The sequence below is a fragment of the Prunus persica genome, chromosome G6 (assembly GCF_000346465.2).
Source record: "Prunus persica cultivar Lovell chromosome G6, Prunus_persica_NCBIv2, whole genome shotgun sequence".
Classification (NCBI taxonomy): Eukaryota; Viridiplantae; Streptophyta; class Magnoliopsida; order Rosales; family Rosaceae; genus Prunus; species Prunus persica.
In genome coordinates, this window is record NC_034014.1 from 29497334 (window position 1) to 29522763 (window position 25430).

General features: G+C 38.7%; 4 protein-coding genes, 2 non-coding genes and 2 pseudogenes across 8 annotated transcripts; 1 reads left to right on the forward strand and 7 right to left on the reverse strand.

The window, feature by feature from the left end:
• Nucleotides 309-6216, reverse strand: LOC18774423 (peptide-N(4)-(N-acetyl-beta-glucosaminyl)asparagine amidase). 2 transcript variants are annotated; one of them, XM_007206616.2, is made up of 19 exons: nt 5992-6216; nt 5853-5906; nt 5527-5691; nt 5363-5440; nt 4995-5081; nt 4759-4841; nt 4541-4654; nt 3931-3985; nt 3754-3840; nt 3433-3488; nt 3274-3333; nt 3057-3144; nt 2685-2942; nt 2378-2545; nt 2027-2233; nt 1714-1886; nt 1383-1479; nt 854-1007; nt 309-658 (listed from the first exon to the last, which is right to left on the reverse strand). In XM_007206616.2, exons 1-19 carry the CDS (start codon nt 6067-6069, stop codon nt 465-467), a joined length of 2256 nt encoding a protein of 751 aa, XP_007206678.2. In that variant the 5' UTR covers nt 6070-6216; the 3' UTR covers nt 309-464. The 2 variants fall into 2 exon arrangements, with proteins under 2 accessions (XP_007206678.2, XP_020422906.1); XM_020567317.1 differs by lacking the exon at nt 3274-3333.
• On the reverse strand, nt 6773-9584 carry LOC18773593 (probable aldo-keto reductase 1). The gene is made up of 8 exons (XM_007205409.2): nt 9496-9584; nt 8979-9229; nt 8705-8872; nt 8387-8593; nt 8074-8246; nt 7817-7913; nt 7303-7456; nt 6773-7097 (listed from the first exon to the last, which is right to left on the reverse strand). The coding sequence occupies exons 2-8, from the start codon at nt 9036-9038 to the stop codon at nt 6910-6912; spliced, it is 1047 nt and encodes a 348-aa protein (XP_007205471.1). The 5' UTR covers nt 9039-9229; nt 9496-9584; the 3' UTR covers nt 6773-6909.
• TRNAG-GCC lies at nt 9634-9704 on the reverse strand. Its single transcript has one exon. It is a non-coding gene; the product is annotated as a tRNA-Gly (tRNA).
• TRNAG-GCC lies at nt 9787-9857 on the reverse strand. The gene has a single exon. It is a non-coding gene; the product is annotated as a tRNA-Gly (tRNA).
• On the reverse strand, nt 10158-13254 carry LOC18772445 (perakine reductase). The gene is made up of 7 exons (XM_007205404.2): nt 13015-13254; nt 12404-12571; nt 11948-12151; nt 11566-11738; nt 11011-11107; nt 10702-10855; nt 10158-10494 (listed from the first exon to the last, which is right to left on the reverse strand). The coding sequence occupies exons 1-7, from the start codon at nt 13072-13074 to the stop codon at nt 10301-10303; spliced, it is 1050 nt and encodes a 349-aa protein (XP_007205466.1). The 5' UTR covers nt 13075-13254; the 3' UTR covers nt 10158-10300.
• On the reverse strand, nt 13743-15876 carry LOC18772440 (perakine reductase). The gene is made up of 7 exons (XM_007205402.2): nt 15788-15876; nt 15468-15638; nt 15145-15348; nt 14767-14939; nt 14495-14591; nt 14219-14372; nt 13743-14097 (listed from the first exon to the last, which is right to left on the reverse strand). The coding sequence occupies exons 1-7, from the start codon at nt 15845-15847 to the stop codon at nt 13904-13906; spliced, it is 1053 nt and encodes a 350-aa protein (XP_007205464.1). The 5' UTR covers nt 15848-15876; the 3' UTR covers nt 13743-13903.
• LOC109949839 lies at nt 16332-18288 on the reverse strand (annotated as a pseudogene).
• Nucleotides 18472-19827, forward strand: LOC18772438 (annotated as a pseudogene). The gene has a single exon (XR_002272148.1). The product of XR_002272148.1 is annotated as a small nuclear ribonucleoprotein-associated protein B' (transcript).

Consider the following 25430-nt stretch of genomic DNA (forward strand, 5'->3'; position numbering starts at 1 on the left):
CTATACTATTTAAACATTGAATATATTTAAAGGTTATAGCCGCGCGGCTATACTCTTAATAAATTTAATAAATTTAAAATATATAGCCGCGCGGCTATAATCTTTAATTATTCGAATACGTTCAAACAGTATCGCCGCGCGGCTATACTCTTTAATAAATTTAAATATCTTTAAACTGTATGGCCGCGCGGCTATACTCTTTAATATGTTCCAACGACCTAAAAGCCATAAATACAAATTTAAAAAAGTGAAGAAAATAGACTTTGAGAAATGAGAATTTCTTCATTAAAAAGATAAAAAAGAAGAAGAAGAAAAGGGTATGAGAGCAATTAATTGTAGTGGAATTTACTGGTGATAGGGTTTGCCTACAGTATTAGTATACAACACAAGTTTGATTTGCAATCAATTAAACAAAGTACATTATCATTGAAGTCCCAAGACTGAGATGGAGAAGTGTCCATGTCCTAAAGCTCAGACTTTGAATGTTTTGGAGGAGTGTTGGCGAGCTTCCATTGCCACTGCATCAGGATTCCGCTATCGCTATCACCTGCGGCTTGGTTAATTGGTACAGCATCAGAAATTTCTTTGATGTCTTCTTCCTTGAGTTTCACCCCCAAGGAGCCAATATTTGAATCCAGGTTCTTAATCTTTGTTGTCCCTGCAGTGGAAATTCACAACCAAATGGACAACGTGTCAATGGACAGAAACAATGTTTCTTGATTGATTTCATGAGCAAACAAATGCTGGTAAAAGCTCAAAAATTCAAACCCTGATCTTAAAAGATCTTGATTGATTTCATGCCGGTTATAAATCAATTTAGGTGGAAGAGGACAAAGATGTAATGAAGACTCACCCGGGATAGGCACAACATCATTTCCTTGGTGGAGAACCCATGATAGTGCTAGTTGAACAGGAGAGGTTTGATGCTTTTTAGCAAGGCTTTCTATTCGATGGTAAATATTCTTGTTCTTGTCTATGTTCTCTCCTACAAACCGGGGATGGTTGGCCTAACGTAGAAAAGAAAAATGGACAAGATTTAATCAACCAAAATTAGTTTTCATACACAGAAAAGAACAATACTTTCAAATTTATAGTTGTAAAATCCAGTTCAAGCAGAAAAAAACCCATGAACCACACCCTGAACCCGGGTTTTGTAATTGAACTGCATAAAAAAGTGAACCACAAAAATCAGAAGAAAAAAAAACTGCAGAATTTTCAAAAATCTACTGAACTGCTAGGTTTTTGAATTTACATATGATTTTGTTAAAATGACATAATGCCAAAGAGAAAAACCAAGACTAGAATCACAGTTTTTGATACTCTGCAGAACCTACATTAACATTTACTTCTATAACAGAAAAAGATTATGAAGAACAACCTACCACAAAACTATTTGCAGCCACACTTTCCACAACTCCTCTGCCTCCGAAAAACCCACGACCAAGAGGACTATATGGAACTATTCCAATGCCAAGCTCCCTGTATGTGACAACATTGGACAAAATAATTGACACATATTAGAGTTCTTATAGACACACTTTGAGAACATTTCACAAGCGTTTAAGTAACTGCAATCAATTTTTCACAAGTATAATGTTATGTACTAGATCATCTTCAAAAGCATTCCCCTTTTTTTTCCCTTACAGAAATGGAAAATAGGGAAGCAATTCAGGGTAACAACTTTGCATAACTCAAACTGGATTTTGAACATACCTGCAAAGTGGAACAATCTCTTCCTCAATATCACGAGTCCAGAGGGACCACTCAATTTGTAAAGCCGTGATGGGATGAACTGCATGTGCCCTCCTTATTGTGTCCGGGCTGGCTTCAGATAACCCAATATACTTTACTTTTCCTTCTTCCACCAGTTTCTTGAGCTCACCTACCTAAACTCCAGGAAAAACAAAAGTATCTAATCAATATTTTCCAGCCACACCCCTACTATTTCTACAAGAAGCTATGTAAAAGCACTTCCAATTTATACAGTTATGGTGCTTTTAGCTGAATGAGGAAGAGAATCACATACGGTTTCCTCTATAGGCACCGTTGTGTCCACCCGGTGCTGATAATACAGATCAATGTAGTCGACGCCAAGACGATTGAGGCTAGCCTCACAGCATGAGCGGACATACTCAGGAGTGCCCTTCACTGTAATTCTTGGAGGATCAGGTCTTCCAGTAATACCAAACTTTGTGGCCACTTGAACTTTTTCCCTTGGCAACTGCTTCAAGGCCTTCATTATAAAAACCCATATACATTTAGCTAAAAGTCTGCTTCTTTGTAAATTATATCTATCATGAATTAATCAATACAGATATTATATTAACTTCTGAGTTGGTGTAATAAACTTGATAAATTCACAAGTGGAAATGCAAACCTTCCCAAGAAGAAGTTCATTCAAATGAGGTCCATATACATCAGCTGTGTCAAAGAAAGTGATTCCTTTACTGAAAGCATGTTTTATTATGGAGATGCCATCCTCATCAGGGACAGGCGAGTTGTAGACCCCACTCAGGCCCATGCATCCAAACCCCACTTTTGAGACCTGATGAGCAAGGAAATCAGAAATTTTGAGACAAATAACTAACAATTGGAAGAAATATAACTAAGCATCTAAATTAACCCTCTGCAGAAAAGACAGAAATTGAAGGAACTTTAGGAGTCTAAATGGATTATTATAATGCCTCAAATCCCTGACTTCCAAGTTTAACTCTTGGGATCTCTACAGCCTTCTCCTTTTCCCCATTTAGTCTCCCTGGTAATGAGGTTGAGGCATTGTCTGTAGAATGTAAACCTCTTTCGAGTTCTTGCCTCTCCTTCTCATCACGGTCTTCAAGTACAGAAAGCACTTGAAAGGTAAACCCTCTTCGGCAGTCTTTTGTTACATTAGCAAGCACAGCTGACAGTGCAGTCTCTGTAATGATGTTACGTCGAGAAATAACCTGCAAAATAGAAAGACTCTTCCTCATCAACGGCTCAACGTAAAGTTTATAAAGTAGTTCTCTTTATGAAAATCTAGGCAATTAATTAAATCCAGTACCACTTTTTGTGATTACCTCATGCCACTTCCTCGTATATCGTTTGGTTACATCACAAACACCATCTTTTGTGATGGCAATTACGTAAGTTAATTTCTTGTTCCACCTGCAGAAAATGCTTGAAGTTATATTTTAATATGCACAAATCAAGGCAAAAAATAATTTATCTCATATCAAGAAACTGAATCAACAGGGAAATCTAGAAAAATGATTCAACTAGCAACACCAAAGGTACCCGCTTTCATATAACATTGGATTGTCATACACTCCTTCACAAGGATCGAGATGCAACCATCTGAACAACAAAAGTGTGAAAAGAACATTGTATCCATATTATTGGCTTTCCAGGACTCCTAAGTTAAGGAAAAAGCACTAGTCTGTAAATGGAAGTTACCTTCCCAAAGATTGTGAGAAGCACTCTGTCCAAACATGATTTGTGAAATCCAAGATCTGAAAAACAAAAAAAAGAAGTTAAAAGAAATCTATCACGCTCCTCAGTCTCAGGAAAAAATAAAAAGGACACAACTGAACTACTTAATTATCTACTTTCATCCGAAAATGAATAATTAGACCAGATAATGGTTTCAGTGTTGGAACTCAACTCATTAGATGTTGTACAAGAAGGATTAAATATATTCATATTGCTTTAGGCATGTCCATTGGTGAATATCAAGCAAGTCAGATGGCAGTGATATTAGAATTGAAAGTGACTAACCAGGCGGGATTCATATCCAAAAGCTCGGCAATAAAGCGTAAAGCAATTGGCCCATTCCCCACAACGCCCACTTCTTGTTTCCACAAGCTGCATTTCGGGGAAAAGATAATATAAAATTGAGGGAGACATAAAGTATCAAATAAGCTTCTTAATGAGGTCACCAAGATGCATAAATACCTTCAATGGATCATTGTAGCGTGGGAAACGAGACCCTATAGGGCAAAAATTGCATCTGGGGTTGAAGACCAAAAATATAATAAGTAATGTCAAGCTAATTAATTATTTTGAATCTAGAGATGTATGCATTAGCACATAGATAGAAAACTAAGAAACAGGGTTAGGGAAAGATAATAATAAAAAGGTAACATCTATGGTTAATTTTTTTGATTGAAATAGCAGTTTTCTAAGGGTTTGTGACATGAGGCTCTCACCTAAAAATGCTAGTCACATAAAGTAAGTATAACAGTAAATAAAAATCCTTTAAATTGAAAACTATAGCTGCAAATGCTGCCATAGCTTTGACAGTCGGAGGGTTCAAGTTCACAGTGGACGAGCCTATTTGATTCAGCTATGTTTATTCTTAAATCAGATGAACAAAGACTACTAAGTAGATCTTACCACAATGAAAGATTAGATCAACAGTACTAAAACTAATAAAACAAAAAAATAACAAAATAAAATAAATACCATGGACCAGACTAGCTATGGTTACAATTGTGGGGGGCTGGTGTTGGGGGTTTGGGTGGGTTGGGGTGGGATGGTTAAACATCAATAGCATACTGCATACCCATAGATCTCAACTCGAGAAGCTCCATGTCGAATTTCTGAAGGAAGTGGATCCACCTTGCCATGAAGTACGGTTTCTTTGCCGCAACCATCACAGGGAGGAGCATTTACCCACCTGCAATATTGAAACAGACACAGAGCACATGACACTATATTCAGCTTGTGAGCTACGGATGATGAAAGTGAATAGTAAAAAACAGCGAAGCAACAGGTGAACACCTGAAAGATTGTTTGAACCAGAAAAGCAGCTGCAGCAGGAAAGCATGGTCTTGTTCATTTTTTGATGGAGTTAAATTCCCCTCCTACAAAACGTTTATCAGATTTGCTCATCACCAAGACATCTTTCCAGAGGAAAATCATTAACGTATTGCCAAATACCAGTTCCGTCCAAAAAATGAAAACAATGACATGCGTACTTAAAACATTTACTTTCTGAGAGAGACTAATGCTCTCACCTTGGCCAAACTGACCAATGCTTTCTCCTCCAGCTCTTCAACAGGAACTGTTTTCCGAGCAGCCTCCCGGCGTTCCAGGTCCTCATACTAAAACAGCGATAGGCCAAAACCCATAAAAAACATCAGTCTGTGAAAATAATTAAACTAATCTTGTACAATTTTTTAAAAGAATTTGAGAAATACAAAACTACAAACTATTATGTGTTTTTCTTCTTCGGAATTAGCTACCACTATTAGTCAAAAGCTAAGCTCTTCGCTTTTTTGTGCCCCAAGTAAAATAAACTTCTGAAATCCAAATCTTCAGTTTACATCATTTTCCTTCCGTTTCCCTGAAACCAAACAGATTAGGTAATAAGAAAGAACATTACCATGAGAACTATACTGACATAAGTGCGTAGTCTTCCCTCAACCTTTCCATTATCTTCAGGGGCAGCGCACTCCTCTGCCTCAATTTTTTTAAAAGAGACAAAATAAATAAAATGAAACAAAATTTCCTTGAAAAGTTTCAAATGCAGAAGACTTGTAAAGAAACCTGCAACATTCTGGCCAATTCCTCATCGGATTTCAGCAATTCATCGTTTTCAGCAGTTGAAGTTTCTTGTTGCTCCTCATTGATCGAAACCAGTCGGAGCTTCTCAGAGATAGCAACGAGGTCGGACTTATCCGAAACGACACGATTTTCATCCATTCCAATTAACTTTAAGGAAAGAAAAACAATCCAATTCAATCAACTTGAGCGATAAAAAAAACACGTACTTTTACAAATTGCAAAACCTATAAGACACATACATTCACACGCAGATATAGCCCTATATATTATATATAGCGAGAGATAGTGAGTAACAGAGATTGGTGAACCTTTTGCTCGTCCGGAGGGATGGAGGTGAGAGATAAGAGCTGGAGTTTGAAAACCTGCAATGAATTGCATGTTAGAGAGAGAGACTGAGTTTTAGAGAGAGATGGGGTGGAAATGACAGAGAGAAATAGAGAGAGATACTTCGAGGCCATCGTCCGTATCAAAGTCAACGCCGAAAGTGGAGTCATTGTGGTGAACCTGAAAGCTCCGAGTCACCATTTTCTGGTTCGCGACTCTGATGATGAGATCTCTGCAACTGCAAAGCCCAAAAGCAAAAGTCGAGGTCTTTCTTTCTCCGAATTTTCATAGTCACCATTTGTTTTGTTCGGCAAGTCTCTCTTCTTCTTTCTTCCGCCATGACGTTTTTTCTTTGGTGGGGTCTTCCCTGAACATCTCGTTTATAGTCGCGCAAAAAAAATGCAACGGTTACTTTTGCTTACCGACCATTTTTCTGTTTTTTCCATCGTTATTTGATAAACAAAAATTTATTATTTGATAAAAAAAGAAATATGATGTACAAAACAAAATAAATAAATCAATGGGGAAAATATTATGTTGATAGAATTTCATAAGATGTGATCATATGTATGCATTTGTTGGTCGTGGGTAAGGAGTCATATGAAAATAAAAAATAAATTTTGTATGCATGTACTAAATTATAGTTGTGCCCACGTTAACGGAGTCTAGTTTAGTGAAAATACATTAACTTGCAGACCATAGTCTTAAGTTTGAATTGACCAACTAAAATTATTTTTAAACAAGATCTCTAACCCTTTAGGACACAAATTGACTAAACATGTGGTACAACACAATAGGAGAAAAATGGTATGCCAATGAGGTTTAGCCTAGTGGAAAAGGGCCTTCACTTGCAGACCAGAGGTTTCAGATTCGAATCCCCTTTTCTTGTAGTTTAGACTATCACTTGTACTTAAATAAAAGAGAAAATGGCATTTATTGGTGATTGTTTTGTCCACAGTACTATTATACAACAAAAGTTCGATTTGCAATCAATTCAACAAAATACAAGACTGAGATGGAAAAGTGTCCATGTCTTAAAGCTCAGATCTTTGAATCTTTAGGAGGAGTGTTGGCGAGCTTCCATCGCCACTGCATCAGGATTCCGCTATCGCTATCACCTGCGGCTTGGTTAATTGGTACAGCATCAGAAATTTCTTTGATGTCTTCTTCCTTGAGTTTCACCCCCAAGGAGCCAATATTTGAATCCAGGTTCTTAATCTTTGTTGTCCCTGCAGTGGAAATTCACAACCAAATGGACAATCTGTCAATGGACAGAAACAACGTTTCTTGATTGATTTCATGAGCAAACAAATGCTGGTAAGAAAACTGAAAAGATAAAAAATTCGAACCCTGATCTTAAAGAATCTTGATTGGTTTCATGCCAATTATAAATCAATTTAGGTTGAAGAGCACAAAAATGCAATGAAGACTCACCCGGTATAGGCACAACATCATTTCCTTGGTGGAGAACCCATGATAGTGCTAGTTGAATAGGAGAGGTTTGGTGCTTTTTAGCAAGGCTTTCTATTCGATGGTAAATTTCCTTGTTCTTGTTTAAATTCTCTCCTACAAACCGAGGATGGTTGGCCTGGCGCAGAAAAGAAAAATGGACAAGATTCAGTCAACCAAAATTAGTTTTCATACACAGAAAAAGCACATACTTCAAATTTATAGTTGTAAAATCCAGACACCCTGAACCCGTAGTTTTGTACTGCAACTGCATAAAAAAGTGACACAAAAAACAGAAGACAAAAACTGCACAATTTTCACACAACTACTGAACTGCTAGGTTTTTTAGTTTACATATGATTTTGTTAAAAATGACATAATGCCAAAGAAAAAACCAAGATTAGAATCAAACTCCTCTCTCAGTTTTCTGTTACTCTGCAGAACCTCCATTTACTTCTATAACAGACTGAGTAGAAAAAGATTATGAAGAACAACCTACCGCAAAACTGTTTGCAGCCACACCTTCCACAACTCCTCTGCCTCCGAAAAAACCACGACCAAGAGGACTATATGGAACTATTCCAATGCCAAGCTCCCTGTATGTGACAACATTGAACAAAATAATTGACACAAATTAGAGTTATTATAGACACACTCTGAGAACATTTCACAAGCGTTTAACTAACTGCAATCATTTTTTCACAAAAATGGAAAATAGGGAGGCAATTCAGGGTTGCAAGTGGATTTTGAACATACCTGCAAACTGGAATAAGCTCTTCCTCAATATCACGAGTCCATAGGGACCACTCAATTTGTAAAGCCGTGATGGGATGAACTGCATGTGCCCTCCTTATTGTGTCCGGGCTGGCTTCAGACAACCCAATATACTTTACTTTTCCTTCTTCCACCAGTTTCTTGAGCTCACCTACCTAAACTCCAGGAAAAACAAAAGTATCTAATCAATATTTTCCAGCCAACCCCCCTCTATTTCTACAAGAAGCTATGTAAAAGCACTTCCAATATTATACAGTTGTGGTGCTTTAGCTGAATTAGGAAGAGAATCACATACGGTTTCCTCTATAGGCACCGTCGTGTCCACCCGGTGCTGGTAATACAGATCAATGTAGTCGACGCCAAGACGATTCAGGCTAGCCTCACAGCATGAGCGGACATACTCAGGAGTGCCCTTCACTGTAATTCTAGGAGGATCACGTCTTCCAGTAATACCAAACTTTGTGGCCACTTGAACTTTTTCCCTTGGCAGCTGCTTCAAGGCCTTCATTATAAAAACAAACATACATTTTAGCTAATAGTCTGCTTCTTTGTGAATTATATCTACCATAAATTAATCAATCAGGTGTGTTAGTTCACAAGCGGAAATACAAACCTTGCCAAGAAGAATTTCATTCAAGTGGGGTCCATATACATCAGCTGTGTCAAAGAAAGTAATTCCTTTACTGAAGGCATGTTTTATTATGGAGATACCATCCTCTTCAGGGACAGGAGAGTTGTAGACCCCACTCAGGCCCATGCATCCAAACCCCAGTTTTGAGACCTGATGATGAGCAAGGAGGTCAGAGATTTTGAAACAAAACAGTAAAAATTGGAAGAAACTAAGCATCTAAATCAACCATAGTGTTCTAAATGGATGAATACAATACCTCAAATCCCTGACTTCCAAGTTGAACTCTTGGGATCTGTACTGCCTTGTCCTCAGCCATAGTGTTGTTTGTTTGTTCTGATTGATCCCAAAATGTAAGCAGGATAGGATAGGCTAAATGAGCACTGCAAAGTCTACGCCGTGTTAGGATTGGAGTTGGGCACACCAGTTATTCTATATGCCTAGACTAGTCTTTGCATTGACATTACTGGCTGGCGCTGCTGTGTTATAATCTCCGGGCAATTCTGGCAACTGAAAATACATATAATAATAATATGTCATTCTTCAGTGGACATAACTGGCCGTGTCAAAATATAACATGGTCTGAGGGTCAACTCTGCTACAATTCCAGCTCAAGAAAATTCAATCACACTTTACAAACTTTTGATTGTTTTTTCTCCCAACAAGTCAACTTTTCTTAAATTATGAAGGTGGTGGGATCTTGAAAATATCTGATTTGAGCACAGCCAAAGCTGAAATTGGAATAAAAGGAGATGAAATTGGAATGTGAGATTTACCCCTCAAGTCCTTGACGTGACCGCCCAATTTAACCCTCAAGTCCTTGATTTGGTTGTCTTCATCCATCCATCCAACCATGATCCATCTAGCTTCATTGTGCCTTTCCAAAGAAAGGCACAAATTTAAAAAAAGGGGAATGCACCAGCCGGGAATCGAACCCGGGTCTGTACCGTGGCAGGGTACTATTCTACCACTAGACCACTGGTGCCCGGATGAGCACTTATCTCCAACCACTCAGTTTTCTAACGATTGCAATTGGTTTTGATTTGAAGGTGAAAACCAAAAAAATCTGCACCAGCCGGGAATCGAACCCGGGTCTGTACCGTGGCAGGGTACTATTCTACCACTAGACCACTGGTGCTTTGATGCTTATTCATTTCAGGTTAAATGATTTTACTAAAATTGTCACCACTTTGCTCCTAAACCAGAAATATCCAAATTCCTCTGTTTTTCTCGACCTGGTGATGCAGCAGGTTATGTCCCACTATAAGAACAACCGGGCAATTGTGCTTGTAATTTTATAGCCTGTCCTTCCATGGATGCTTCCAGTTTCAAGCCCCCATGTCACGTTGAGGTAGGTGCCCATGGATTTTAGCTTTTATTTATTCAGTATCTATCTATCTATATTTATGAAAAACCTCAGGCATCCCAACAGAAATGAGCAGCATTCACCACATAACTTGCAATTGCATTGGAAACCAACATCAGAGTCTTATTAATAATAAAAATACACACAAGCAACATCTCATCACATTCTCTGTTACAAGAAAATATATGCAGGCCCGATTGCCTATACAAACATTTCTAAGATAGTATTATGCCCTCTTTTGCTGGTGTATCTGCAAACTTCCATGAGCAGGTAATAAAACTGGCAACTATTCTTTCCCCTGCCGCTGCGTTGATGGGTATCATATCAGAAATCTCTTGTACATCTTCTTCAGTGAGTTTCACTCCCAAGGAACCGATATTAGTATCAAGATTTTTTATCTTAGTTGTCCCTACAAAACCACAAGGAGAGGTAAGTATCCTTAGTTTTAATTTGTTATAGAAAGAAGAAAAGAGATTTGTCCAGCAGTAAACATTGATCAAGGTACATTGGTCTTATTAAGTAAAATCTCCACCAGTGGTTTCCCTTTTCCATTATTTGACACAGCACATTATGTGACTGATAAGGCAGATTATATAGGAAGGAAAAGGGCACTCACCAGGGATAGGTACCACACCATCACCTTGATTAAGAACCCAAGCAAGGGCAAGTTGTGCAGGGGTGCATCCATGCTTTTCAGCCAACGTTCCTACGTTACCATAAAGGACCTTGTTTTTCTCAAAGTTGTCTCCAATCAAACGAGGATTTGATGCCTGGGATAACAAATTGATTGGCCACCGAATCAGCAACAAGAGAAAATTAACAAATTCCAGGCTTGCATTGCAGCTGTCTGAATGAGATGCTCTTTATCATATAATATTTAGAATTGAAAAGCTAATACATGAAATCTCTGAGTGGCGTAGGTTACCAGAAAACTATTTGCAGGTATACTTTCCATCACTCCCCTGCCACCAAAAAATCCACGACCCAGGGGGCTGTATGGCACTATTCCAATTCCAAGTTCCCTATGTCAACACACACATTGATCATTATTTATACAAGAGAAATAAGCATGCATGCAAATTGTGAAAGCAGTATTGGGAATAAATGCTAACAGCTTCCTTTAGTGCAACAAGAAACATACAGTGCACCCTCTAACACAAAAAAAAATTTAGGATATATGTTGTGTAACCTCCAATTCAATTTCCTTTTTCTCTTTTGAGTGAAAGGTTAAACTTCTTATTTTGTTCAGTGGATACAACTAAGTACACAAGTGCTACTGGGGACCTCAAAGGCACTGCCAACTGAAGCGTGACTAAGGAATACAGCATAGAAATCCCCCAGAACACCAACTCTCATAAGTAGAGTGGTAGATAAATTAGATGGAAGGATGTAAATTTGAGTACTGTATTGAAACATGTAGCAATGCTTCATTTCTGACTCTGGTTTTTGCACGGAACTTTGAAAGTTAAACTGAGGTTACCTGCAAAGTGGGACGATTTCTTCCTCAATTTCACGAGTCCAAAGGGACCACTCCATCTGTATAGCAGTTATGGGGTGAACTGCATGTGCCCTCCTTATTGTGTTTGGGCTAGCTTCAGATAGTCCAATGTACTTTATTTTTCCCTCTTTCACCAACTTTTTCAATTCCTCCATCTGTCCTTGCAATAATTGTAAGTATTAAAAGTTAATAAAGAACCAAGACACTGAGAAGTCCCACACCAAAAGGGTTGAAGCAAATCTACAACTTCAGACGGTTGGGTCATGATTATGAAAAAAGAGAAGAACTAACCAAAAGATGAAAAAAGAAGAGAAGAATGGCTTAAGATTACATTTAAAAGTGGGGGAAAATAGGTAACACTTACAGTGTCTTCTATGGGGACAGTTGTATCTATCCGGTGCTGATAGTAAAGATCAATGTAGTCCACACCAAGGCGCTTCAGGCTAGCTTCGCAGCAGGAGCGGACATATTCAGGAGTGCCATTTACAACCACTTGAGTGTTTTCAATTTTTACAATACCAAACTTTGTTGCCAATTGAACCTTATCTCGAGGTAACTGCTTCAATGCCTGAAGTTAAACGGAAGACAACATAAATGACCAACAACAAAAGCAGACCAACGTATAAGGCAAGTTAACAGGTGTGGGATTATTAGATGGTACCGGTCCCTTAGTTCAATGTCGAGAACTAGTAAGATCCAACACTGAATGTTCTAATCAGATGGCATATAAGCTAAGCTCCCACTGGTTATTCTGGCATAACGCGTGTGACTAGGTGAAAAACCTTGGAATTATGGAAAGACTATTTGGGAGCAGACTTACCTTTCCCACCAAAACTTCATTAGTATGCGGTCCATATACATCTGAAGTATCAAAGAATGTTATTCCTTTATTGAACGCGTACTTGATGATTGATATGCCAAGCTCTTCAGGGACTGGAGCGTTATAGATTCCTGTAAGCCCCATACACCCAAATCCCAACTTGGAAACCTGCACAAGAAATCAATGTTAAACAAAACCACCTTTTGTTTGGAATTGGAGGGGAGTAAATAACATAATTAAATGGCAGAAATGTTAAACCAGAGTTAATAACCACAAATAGAGCTCAATCCAAAAAAGGGCCAATCTTTGAAAAACTAAACACCTAATCTAAAAACCCAGAAAACAGGGAAGCCTTGAGAGGTTCTTATTCTTGTTTTCTGCTGTGATCTATGTTGATTGTTGGAGCCCGATGACTGTGAAAGAACAAGTTTTTTTGTTGACATTGGTCCGTCTATACTCTATGTGCTCGCTTATAGTACATGGGGTTTTAAGTTTATGCTGAAAAACACACATATAACAGAAGGTAACGAAGAAATACAATGTAACCACAAAGTTTTGATTTTTCTTGCTGCTACTGAAACTTGAATTCAAAGATCAGAAATGGGTTTTACCTCGAAACCCTGACTTCCCAGTTGTACTCTGGGAATTTGAATTATCTGCTCCTCAGCCATTCTGCTTCTTCTTCTTTGTTTCACTTCAATCTTTTTACTCCCTAATTGGTGCTGAAGTTGGAGATTGCAACTTCTGTGAGTTCAGACAGAAAATAGAGAGCGAGCCTATTTAAAGGTACATGGTAATTGTTATTCTATTTAACATTAAAATGATTTCTTATCGTCATTGCTTACATCATTCTTTCTTTTAGATCACTGAGTATGTCATTGGTCTGCACAAGTCTATACTAAAACTCTTGAATGTGATCTGAAGTTTCAAATCTGTGTTAATCTTTTCTGTCAATATTATAAAGGTATATGTTGGAATAATTGCTCTGATTAATACTCACCTATATTACCGTTGGATCAAGGTTCTCAACTGTACCACTATATTGGAATTAGAACAGTCTTCTTGGGACTGCATACTAAGAGAGTTTTACATATATATATATATGTACTACTGAACCTCTTGTAATTCTTATGATGAATAAGAGCAAACAACTCTCTTTCAAGTGGACGTAGGCTATATCAAGTAGCTGAACCACTATATTTCTGTGTGTCTTATTCTCCTTATTTCCCTTTATCTATTTCTTCAGAATAAGTTTCTTAATTTCATGAAAGTTTCAAGTTACCTTCAAAATGGGAAAATTAATTACTGTTAATGGGAAGAATTTGCAACTGTTACTGGGAAAATTAGTCCCGGACCTTTGTTCTTGTTCATGAGTGTTACAATTTCAAAATCGACCTTCGATCAATATGATCTTTATTATGATGCTGAATATTAGCGTTGCAAGCCCAACTCAAAATCATAGTGATAATTGCATATGCAAACGTTTAAGAATCAACAACATCAAAATGGAGTTTTGCCATGTTTTGGTGGTGTATTTGCAAACTTCCATGAGCAGCGAATGAGACTATCAGAAACTCTATCCCCTGCCGCCGCGTTGACGGGTATCATATCAGAAATCTCTTTTATGTCTTCTCTCGTGAGTTGCACGCTCAAGGAACCAATATTAGCATCAAGATTTTTTGTCTTAGTTGTCCCTACAAAACACACAAGGAGAGATCAGTTTGCCCAGTTTACACAAAGATAAAAAGAAGAAAAAGTAACAGAATTTGCCTTTAACATCATGTACATGCAATAAGGCAAGGGGCACGCACGCACCGGGGATAGGTACCACATTATCAGCTTGATTAAGAATCCATGCAAGCGCGAGTTGTGCAGAGGTGCATCCATGCTTTTCAGCCAACTTTTCTACTTTACCATAAAGGATCTTGTTTTTCTCAAGGTTGTCTCCTTGGAAACGAGGATTTGATACCTGATTACAAATTGATTGGCCTTCAAATAACCAAGCTTACTCTCATAGTTCATAAGCAACTAGAAGAAATTTGCAGCTGTCTTGAATTTAAGGAGATGCGTAAAATCTCTAACATAGGTTACCTGAAAACTATTTGCAGGTAAACTTTCGACAACTGCCTTGCCACCGAAAAATCCACGACCAAGAGGGCTGTATGGCACTATACCAATTCCGAGTTCCCTATGGTCCAACATACACAACAGAGTTTCTGCACATTAATCATTCTTTATACAAGAAAAAGAAGGATTACAATGAAATTGCTAAAGCAAGCTTCATTTGACAGGAACTTGGTGCAGGATCCTCTACCAGCAAAAGGATGAGTATGTATCAAATCCAACCATGTGTAAAGCTCTACCTGCAAAGTGGGATAATTTCTTCCTCAATTTCACGAGTCCAAAGGGACCACTCCATTTGTATAGCAGTTATGGGATGAACTGCATGTGCCCTCCTTATTGTGTCTGGGCTAGCTTCAGATAATCCAACGTACTTTATTTTCCCCTCTTTCACCAGCTTCTTTAGCTCCTCCATCTACCCTTATGAAAATAGCAAGGATTAATAGTTTAATTAAAATTCCAAGAAGTACAGAAATCCCAATTCCTCTGCTACAAGGAAGAGTTGAATTGGAGTAAATCCACAACTTCCAACTGTTGGACACTATGATGACTTAGAGAAAAAAAAAACAGAGAAACTGAAAAGGAAAAACACTTCAGATTGCTATAAAAAGAGGGCTTACAGTGTCCTCTATGGGGACTGATGTGTCTATCCGGTGCAGGTAGTAAAGATCAATGTAGTCCACGCCGAGGCGCTTCAGGCTAGCCTCACAGCAGGAGCGGGCATATTCAGGAGTGCCATTTACAACAACTTGATTAGGCTCAAATTTTACAACACCAAATTTTGAAGCCAACTGAACCTTATCTCGAGGCAACTGCTTCAATGCCTGAAACACTTACGCTAAATTTTAAGTCCTCTAACAAGTCACATCCACACAACAAAATCCAGCACTGAATGTTCTTATGAGATGAACCACCTTGAAATACCCTTTGGGAGCAGACTAACCTTTCCAATCAAAACTTCATTAGTATGCGGTCCACAAACATCTGATGTATCAAAGAATGTTATTCCTTTATCGAACGCGTACTTGATGATTGATATCCCAAGCTCTTCAGGGACTGGAGCCTCATTGCAGATTCCAGTTAGCCCCGTACACCCAAATCCAAACTTGGAAACCTGCAAAACAAGCAATGCTTTTATTCGGAACCAATCCAATACAACCAGTGCCAATCTAAAAAACCAAAGCACAGAACCCAGAGAAGCCTTGTGATAATAATATGTTGAGTGTTTGAAACTTAAAATCAAGGATCTGAAATGGGTTTCACCTCTAATCCCTCACTTCCCAATTGCACTCTTGGAATCTGGCATCTCTGCTCTTCAGCCATTTCTGCTTCTGCTTCTTCTTCTTCTTCGTTTTCACTCCCAAAGTCTTTGTCTTGTTCCTCCCCATTCGGTGCTTGTATGAGTTCAAGACCGGCCAAAACAGTTTATCGTTATTTTATGGGATTTTGATTCTCTGTTACGAAGTTCTGTGCTGGCTTTTGGGTTGGTTTTAAATGTGAGCTTGCCACGCCGCTATTGTATAAATCAATTGGCCAGAAATTTGACACCTCACCTCACACAGTCAAGGTAGGATACCAAAAGTTTTTGACCTGCGTCAAAGAAGTAACGTTGACTTCTTGACTCCAACAAGAAGTCATCTTTTTTCAAATTTTTTGTTTGCATCTCCCTTTCCCCCCACATCCTCGTTTTCAAGCACTAACAAATTATGCTGAAATATTGGCACTTTATTCACATCCATATGCATCAAAGAAGTTCAATTGCATTGCAAACCAACATCAGAATCAGATAAGTAACACACAATGATGTAGCAGTATCAGTGATTTTTTACGATTATTTGCTGCTCTCAGATGTAGCAGGATTACAAATTCTTACAGGAAACTTGCAGACCAGATTGCATATGCAAACATCTATCTAAGATGGTCTTTTGCTGGTGTATTTGCAAACTTCCAGGAGCAGCTAATAAAATTATCAGCTACATTTTTCCCTGCCACCGCGTCCAGAGGTATCGTATCAGAAATCTCTTTTATATCTTCTTTGGTGAGTCTCACTGAGAAGGAGCCAACGTTATCATCAAGATTTTTTATCTGAGTTGTCCCTGCAAAAACACAAGAAGAGGTCAGCAAAATGTCATGATTCTGATATTGGTTCGTAATGCATCAGACTAGAGTGAACTTATTATCACAGATGCTGCAACGTATGAATAACACATTAGATGACTGAGGCAGATCAGGAAGGAAAGGGGAACGTACCAGGGATCGGTACGACATCATCACCTTGACTGCGAATCCATGCAAGGGCGAGTTGTGCAGTGCTGCATCTATGCTTTTTAGCCAACTTTTGTATTCTACCATAAAGGATCTTGTTTTTCTCAAGGTTTACTGCTTGAAAACGAGGATGTCCATATTCCTGATAACAAAATGATTTTCCAAATCAATAGCAAGCTTATTATCATAACCAACAACAGGAAACTAACAAATTGCAGGGCTTGCATCAATCTGAGCAAGATGCTCTTTATCATATAGTAATTAGAATGAAAGAATTTGATAGGTTACCAGAAAACTATTTGCAGGTACACTTTCCACAATTGCCTTGCCACCAAAAAATCCAGAACCAAGAGGGCAGTATGGAACAATCCCAATTCCAAGTTCCCTAAGTTCCAACAAGAACAACAAACTTTTCATTATTTTGATTCATCGTTTCACTAAATACAACTAATCCTAATACACGCTGTACAGCACTGGGGATTCCGAAAACACTGCCAACCAAAGCAAGCAGCACAGAAATCATCCAGAACTCGTCTCAAAAGTAGACTGGTATAAAAGTTCAATGGAAGCATGTAAATTGGTAAATTTGTATGAAAGCATGTGTGGTTTCTCCACAGATTTTTTGGAATTGGTATATAAGATGAGGTTACCTGCAAAGTGGGACAATTTCGTCCTCAATTTCGCGAGTCCAAAGGGACCACTCCATTTGTATAGCAGCAATGGGATGAACTGCATGTGCCCTCCTTATTGTGTCTGGACTAGCTTCAGATAATCCAATGTACTTTATTTTCCCCTCGTCCAACAGCTTCTTTAGTTCCTCCATCTACCCTTAGGACAATAGCAAGTGTAAGTACTTCAATCAAAACTCCAACAAGTTGAGCAAAATCTTAATACTTCAAATTGCTGATCTATCATTAACAGGTAACACTTACAGTGTCCTCTATGGGGACTGTTGTATCGATCCGGTGCTCATAGTAAAGATCAATGTAGTCAACACCAAGGCGCTTGAGGCTGGCCTCGCAACACGAGCGAACATATTCAGGAGTATGCCATTTACTACAAGTTGAGTAGATTCAAAGTTTACAATGCCGAACTTTGTAGCCAACTGCACCTTCTCTCGAGGCAACTGCTTCAATGCCTGAAACACTCCAAATACTAAGTTAAGTCCTCTCAACAAGTCACAAGAGACAACATAGAGCATGTCAACATGCAAAGCAAGTTATCAGTAGTGAGTGAGGTTTGCTTGTATAAGAAAATTTGCACCTTTTAGCTGCTATTGCTTTCCCTCCATGTTCAATTGTGATTTATATTGTCATCAGGAACCAGCTTGAAAAGAATAAGGCATTGGGAGCAGAATTTTCCTTTCCAATCAAAACTTCATTAGCAAGAGGCCCATAAACATCTGATGTATCGAATGCAGACTTGATGATTGATATTCCAAACTCTTCAGGGACTGGAGCATTATAGATTCCAGTAAGCCCCATACACCCAAATTCCAACTGGGAAACCTGCATATAAGTTATAACAAACACAACAATTCATTCACTGAGAAACAGAACCTCCCCTGTTTTACTCTAAATTAGGGCTTTTTAGACATGAGCCCAATCAGTTTGTAACCAAGCCCAATCCAAAAAGACGGCCAAATTTTTCAAACAAAGATAGCTGCCTAATCCTAAATATTAAAATACTACAGGCACGGACATCTTCAATTCAACCGTCGTTTAGAAATCAAAATCAAAATCCAAAAACCTAAAACCTAAAATCTAAAAACCCTGAACCCTGAACCCTGGGAAGCACAGTGAGTAGGGATTTCGGACCTCACGAACCATCGTCACAATGTCGATGTCGAAGAGCTCCAAGATGCTGCAATTCATAAACTACCGCATGAGGGTGACGATCCAGGACGGTCGTCAGCTCGTCGGTAAGTTCATGGCCTTCGACCGCCACATGAACCTCGTCCTCGGCGACTGCGAGGAGTTCCGCAAGCTCCCTCCTCTCAAAGGCAACAAGAACGAGGAACGCGACGACCGCCGAACCCTAGGCCTCGTCCTCCTCCGCGGCGAAGAGGTTGTATCCATGACCGTCGAGGGCCCACCTCCCCAGGAAGAATCCCGCGCCAAGGCCGCCAGCGCCGCCGCCTTAGCAGGCCCGGGAGTCGGCCGGGCCGCCGGTCGTGGCATCCCAACCGCCCCGCTCGCCCAGGCCCAGCCAGGTCTCTCCGGCCCGGTTCGTGGCGTCGGCGGGCCCGCCCCCGGCATGATGCAGCCTCAGATTTCTCGGCCACCACAGATGTCTGCGCCGCCCATGTCGTACCCAGCTGCGCCGGTGATTCGTCCACCTCCAGGTCAGATGGCTCCGTACCCTGGACAGGGGCCGCCGCAAATGGTGCGGGGCCCGCCACCTGGGGTGCCTCCTCCGCAGTTTGCTAGGCCTGGTGGGCCGGGCCCGCCGCAGCAATTCCCGGGACCACCACCAATGCAGTTCGGGCAGAGGCCGATGGGACCTCCGCCTCAGATGATGAGGGGACCGCCGCCGCCGCCCCGTCCTGGAATGCCTCCTCCCCCCGGTGGTGGTGTTCCTGTGTATGGACCGCCTCGTCCAGGCATGCCGCCTCCTCCACCCAACCAGCAGAACCAACAGCAACAGTGATGATCGGTACTTTAATCCTATATGTTTAGTTTTGTTTGTTTTGAACTCTTGAGTGAAATCCTGAATGTTTGTTTGTGGGTGATGAGGTAGCTGGCTTAGTAATGTGAAATGAACCTACTTTCTCTTATGATTTAGACTGAATAGATGTTTTCATTTGACGTGTTTGGGATTTCTATGTGTTTGAACAATGAAGTGAAATTTTTCTGTTGCAAACTATCTATTTAGTATGTTGTAGCTATGAAATGTAGGATGAGAAAATGTCCATGTTTTGTGAATGAGTGGAATCTCTGTAGGAGAGTTTAGCTTCTATCAAGTCAAATGAAATGAGGGATCATTAAGCTTAGTCTTGTTTTTCTGCTGGAATTAATCTAAAAGTTGATTGTTGATGATGCCTCATGATCATGAGAACAAGTTTCCGTGCTTATATTGTTGCTCTGTCTAAACTCTAGCTTCTGCTGCATCTGATTTTGAACTCAATATGATTTCAAGAGTATCAAGGGGATTTCAAGTTTCACTAAATATGACGTGTGCATTATGCAGAAAACCACATATAGACTAAAGAAACTGATAAAGAAATACTAGCTGAACACATAGAACTTATCAAGTATCTGAAATGTGCTTCACCTCAAATCCCTGACTTCCCAATTTCACTCAGCCATTCTATTGTGCTTCAGCTTTTCTTCAATTCTTTTTCCTCCCTACTTGGTTCAGAGAACAGCCTGGTTCAGGACGATCAAAACAGTTAGTCGTTATGTTCTATAATGAAACTCGAGTCTATGTCAACTTTTTTTCCTCCCGCTCTCCTTATTTTAGATTAAGTTGTCCAGCTCTCACTCACTAATAAAACCAATTTTATAATCTTAACAAAATGTTGCGCATTTGAGTTTCTATATGTTTGATATTTTCATTTGCTTGTGCTTTCACTTACTCGAATCTCCCATGACTCTGTTATGAATGTGATCGGGATGATAAAGGCTTTTTTTCTTCTTTTTTTTCTTTTTTGAGTTAAAGGGATTTTATTGTTTCTTAGTTGGTTTGTTTCGGTCCTTTTTTCCCTTGTAATCAAAAAAGGAAAAAAAAATGATAAAATCAGTGGAGACTACTTTTGCACTTCGTATTTATCTAGTTCCAATCCATTTCCAAAAAGATGATGAAGCACCAAAATAGTTTGGTATGCTACTAGTACGTCTTAGTTTGTAATTTTGCCATTTTTCATTGGTGGCGTGTTTGCAAACAAAACCTTGTTCGTGGCAATTTTTTTTTTCTCCACTGAACAGTTGATATGATATGATTCCTATGATCAAAGTCTACGAATGAAAACATAACCGAGTTTCCAGAAAGCTTATTCGTTACATGAACATAGTTGAGTTGAGACTAGCTAGCTAGGTAGCCAATTGGACCTTTTCTCTATGCAGTTGTCCCATTCGATGCCTGTAAATTCTATATTTTCGGTCAAATAACACAATGACACGTACGATAATTTTTGTACGGGTAAAAAGCACTGACAATGGGGACACGTAATTGATTTACAGTGATGATAAGTATTGGAATTTTACCTTGGCCTTGAGCGTGGGGTCGATAAACATGATAAACATCAGTAGTATCGAAGAATGTGATTCCCTTGATGATTGATTGATAGGCCCACATCTCGAGGGACAGGGCCATTCTAGCGTAATTTCCAGGCATGACATTGACTCCTGCTGCTGCTGTAACATCAAATATTGCCATATTTCACAAACCAAACAATTAAGAAAAGGAATTCGTGATTTCTTTATCTCTTAATGTGGTTTTCTCCTTAATGTGGGTCTTATCTTATCTTAACCTCTGCGCTGCAAGAAACACTTAGATGAATACTACTATTAGTATGAGCCAATCACACAACAATATGTGACGTGTGATTATATTTCTACATGTTAATTTGTGATTAGTCGGAATAGAAAAACGGTGTTATTCAAGTTTTATACAAGCCAAAAGCCGAAGCTAATTAAGCGGAAAGCATGAATATAATAACCTTTTTCAACTAATGTTGAATTGCACTACTGTCGTAAGAAATTGACCCTTGCATATTGTCATGCCATGCATCCTTATAACTGCGATGCCATATGTGTAGTGACTCGTTTAATTCCCCCGGTCTAAGTATTTTTGTTTCATTTTCTCTATTTAAAATAATATTAAAAAGATTTTTCCAGAGTTTTTATGTGTTGAGAATCAGAACTCCAAATATTACATTCAGGGCCTCGTGACCAAAACGTTTCGGTAAATAATAAATAATTAAAAAAACTGGCCAAGAGAACCACGACGGTTGTGGGTTAGCTTAGCTAGCAGCGGCGCACGGGAGAGTGGTACAGAAAGCAACAGAGATGGACCACTGCCCGAACTGTAATATTGATGAAGAAATTAATTGGAAAATAACTTAATGAAAATAAATTGGCTTTTGTTATGAATTTGTCGTTTTTACCATTGCATACCGGATCTGTATTAGAAGCCTAATTACATGTCATTCTGATTGTTGAAACTTGAATTGGCAATTTTAGTCATTTTTAGATTGTGTATAATTATCTCCAGATCAATTCAACATATTGTTGCGTGTGATTACTCGATAATATTTATCCATATTTCATACTATAGTTATTTTGTACTTTAATTTATTCATCAATAATAACTATCACTTATTCTAATATATATATATATTAGCCGTTAAGGTTGGATTTTATTTGCTTGAAATTAATTCAGTGAGTTGGAAATCACTTCCAAATGTTAACATCAGGGATCGAAATAAGACCTAGGAAGTGACAAGAATGCAGACCATATGTAGCAGCAGATTACTAGGTCACTTGATACATAGGTAACAAGGACAGAAGAAAAAACACATGAAACCTCTTTTTTTTGGTGCCATGCCATGCCAGCTTATTTTCCTTTTTGTGTGAACCTTATGCGACCCTGATGAGCCATGCAAAACTAATGGTCCCCCTTTTGCTCTGTTTTATACTCTTTTTGGTTCATGCTTGATGCTTACATTACAGCACAGGCACAGGCAGGCAGAGAGAGAGAGGACAGAGAGAGAAGCTCAGAGAGGTAATATGAAAAGGTCGTCCAACTAAAGTTATAAAGCCCTCTTAAGTTAAGAAGATATAGAAACTCTCGCAAAGGCCTGTCTGCATGTGGTGGCGTGGGGGTGACAATTAATATTCTATTTCATTTTTGTTTTAGGGGCCACATGCATCTCTCCTCTCATCTTTTCCCTTGTTTTTACTTTTCATCTACTTGCAAGCTAACACCACCTAGTGTGTGTGCGCGCGCGCTTCATTTTCACTTTAATTTTCTATTCTCTATTCACTCATTAGTCTATGTACTTTATTTCCAAGCTAGCCATTACTATTTCTCTTATAATCAATGGAAAATAATGCAATACGATAGATAGAAAGTGAGTCTTAGCTTTTTTTTTATTTTTACAAATTATTCATTAAGAGAAATTATCGGCATTAGAATTCGAACCTAGACTTTAATAGTGAAGACAATGATCATTACCAATTCAACCAATTCTTATTGACTTTGTATAATCAATTTTTAACAAAATAAGATATCGTAATATCGTATAGTGGTAGTGCAAATTAACAATTACGCTACAAATTATATTCTATTTCAGTCTTAATTAGGTTTAATTGCTAGGTTTATTAGGTTTAATTGCTAGGTTTATTAGGTTTAATTAGCTTACATATTAAGTTATACCATCCATACATACGAGACAAAAAAGGATGGAGTGGAAGTTGCAAAACATGGACTGGAAGAAGTAGGAATTGAAGACCGATTCACATGAGACAAAAGGACAGAGTGGAAGATGCAAAAGTGGATTGCGTGGAAGGAGGACTTAAAGAACCCTAACATCTTCTCGCTCTATTTATATCCTCTTATCTTTTCCTATCTCTGAAACCTCCTCCAAGATGAACAAGAAGAATAGGAAGAACTTAGAAGGAGGAGAAATGCTTATAGTTGAGGTTGAGTGAGGTGAGGAGCTATACACTTGAAAGAATGAGGGTGCGTGAAACGTCGTCGTGCACTTCCAACTGTTGAAGCTGCCAGCATGATCTGAGCTTTCTTTTTTATAAGAAAGGCTAGATCATGTGGTAGCTTCATCTGTTGACTGGAGCATGGTAGACCCCTTATCAGCCCCAACTGTTAATCCACCAGATTCTTAGCCATGGATCTCTTCAAGAACCCATTAGGGTTTTCAACCCTAGCTAGAAAAGGTCTGTCTATTTCATACATAAAATTTCCATCAATTCACTTTTGCACATTTGTCTCGCAGTTTTCTCCTTTGCTCATCTGGGTATCTCACACAATTTTGCTTCTGTGCACAACCATTTAATTCATGGCATATCTATATCATATGTATTTTGATATTTTGGACGTTGTGCATGTTATATTGATAAAGTGTGAAACCTATGGGAGCTTTAGCATAGAGCTGGGCTTAGGCTTAGGCTGTGGAGATCTCATCTCCATCTCAAGAGCAAGCGAGGGAGATGTTGATGTTTGGGGTTTGCGTGACAGAATTTCTCTTTGTCAATGTAGTTTGGTGCTTTTGAGATCCATCCTCGTTCGTTGGGAAAAGTGTTTTTAATTAGTTATATTCCCTTCATGTACAGTTTTGTGTCCATTAATTATTAATTCAAGTTTCTATATGCATTCCTTTGTACTCATCTGTTCTGATCTTTTCATATATTCTTTTTCTGTAAGTTTTTATTATTGAATTGAGCGTCAGTCTTCTCAAATTACCAATTAATTATAATCCAAAATCATATAGATGAGATGAGGAATTAATCTCTCTCTCTCTCTCTCTCTCTCTCTCTCTCTGTGTCTGTAACAGTGTATGTATGAATTCGCCAGATTAGACTGCATGACCACAGTAACAATATTTAGCAGATCTAGGCGCTTGATGGAACATAGTTGCACATCTGGTAGAAGGACAAGAAAGATAAAAAAAAAAGGAATCGGAGAATCTGTTTTTGGGGTTGTCCAAACACATACATCTCAAGGTGCAGGCATGCATGGAACGATTTGGCATTTCTTCACTTTCTTTACTTTAATTTCTGTGATTGATTGATTGATTGATTGATGTGGTCCTAAAATCCAATTAAGATCCTTGGTATAGATTAACGTGTGCTGATAATAAGAAAATATCAGACAACAGGTGATGATTATTTCGTTTATTCATATTTTCCGGTCAGTATAATGTGTGACATCTTATTACGCCAATGACTAAAACATGCATCTTAATTTCTGGATAACATTTAAGCTGCTACCTAACTTTCATAATGTAAGCAAAAACTGCAGCACTGCATGAAACCAGTTGTATACATATATATATATATATATATATATTCTCTTCTAGAGTTGTATCTATGTTGTTCACTTTGTTTTGTTTGGAAGCCCCATTTGGCTACACTCCATACAAGCTTTATGGTTATTGAGTTGAGTGCAACCCACGTCACCCATTTGCTTTCTTGCAAACCCTGTGCAGGGTTTTCCTTTGTCTTAATACCTCAACAACAGCAACAACTACTTGGTGCCTTTGCTTGCTAGAGTCTGTTACATGCTATAATTGGGACTTTCCCACTGCCCAACATAAAACCCATTTCTCAGTTTCTCATTCTGTTCACTATTTTTTCAATCCACACTTCAATTGAGGATCAATGTGTCTGGTTCGGCTGGTGGTTTAGGTAGGCCTAGACCCATTAATGAGTATGGCGTTATCAATCCACCCAAGTATAAAACCATAACGAAGCAGATCTCTCACATTTTATAAAGGGTAAAATTTCCAATGAAAAATGAACCCGTTATTCCATGTGCTGTAGTTAGTTAAATACAATAATTAGTTGACGCTTGCTTATGATTAGTTTCTCTCACGAAACTACAAACGCATGGACCTCAAAAAATTCAAGATTCTTTATTACTTTGCTGCCTCAAAAGATGTACATAGACGTTACGTTGATGA

Coding starts and splice junctions, on each gene's coding strand:
- LOC18772440 (XM_007205402.2), bottom strand. CDS start 15,847: ATGGCTGAAGAGCAGAGATGCCAGATTCCAAGAGTGCAATTGGGAAGT. Junction 14,940..15,144: donor CAGTCCCCATAGAGGACACT/GTAAGCCCTCTT, acceptor TCATAAGGGTAG/ATGGAGGAGCTAAAGAAGCT. Junction 14,098..14,218: donor TAATGTGGTACCTATCCCCG/GTGCGTGCGTGC, acceptor TGTGTTTTGTAG/GGACAACTAAGACAAAAAAT.
- LOC18773593 (XM_007205409.2), bottom strand. CDS start 9,038: ATGGCTGAGGACAAGGCAGTACAGATCCCAAGAGTTCAACTTGGAAGT. Junction 8,594..8,704: donor ATGAAATTCTTCTTGGCAAG/GTTTGTATTTCC, acceptor TTTATAATGAAG/GCCTTGAAGCAGCTGCCAAG. Junction 8,247..8,386: donor CGGTGCCTATAGAGGAAACC/GTATGTGATTCT, acceptor CCTGGAGTTTAG/GTAGGTGAGCTCAAGAAACT.
- LOC18774423 (XM_007206616.2), bottom strand. CDS start 6,069: ATGGTGACTCGGAGCTTTCAGGTTCACCACAATGACTCCACTTTCGGC. Junction 4,655..4,758: donor TGGTTCAAACAATCTTTCAG/GTGTTCACCTGT, acceptor TCAATATTGCAG/GTGGGTAAATGCTCCTCCCT. Junction 3,489..3,753: donor TTGGATATGAATCCCGCCTG/GTTAGTCACTTT, acceptor TTTGTTTTTCAG/ATCTTGGATTTCACAAATCA.
- LOC18772445 (XM_007205404.2), bottom strand. CDS start 13,074: ATGGCTGAGGAGCAGATAATTCAAATTCCCAGAGTACAACTGGGAAGT. Junction 11,739..11,947: donor CTGTCCCCATAGAAGACACT/GTAAGTGTTACC, acceptor TTGCAAGGACAG/ATGGAGGAATTGAAAAAGTT. Junction 10,856..11,010: donor TACCTGCAAATAGTTTTCTG/GTAACCTACGCC, acceptor TTGTTATCCCAG/GCATCAAATCCTCGTTTGAT.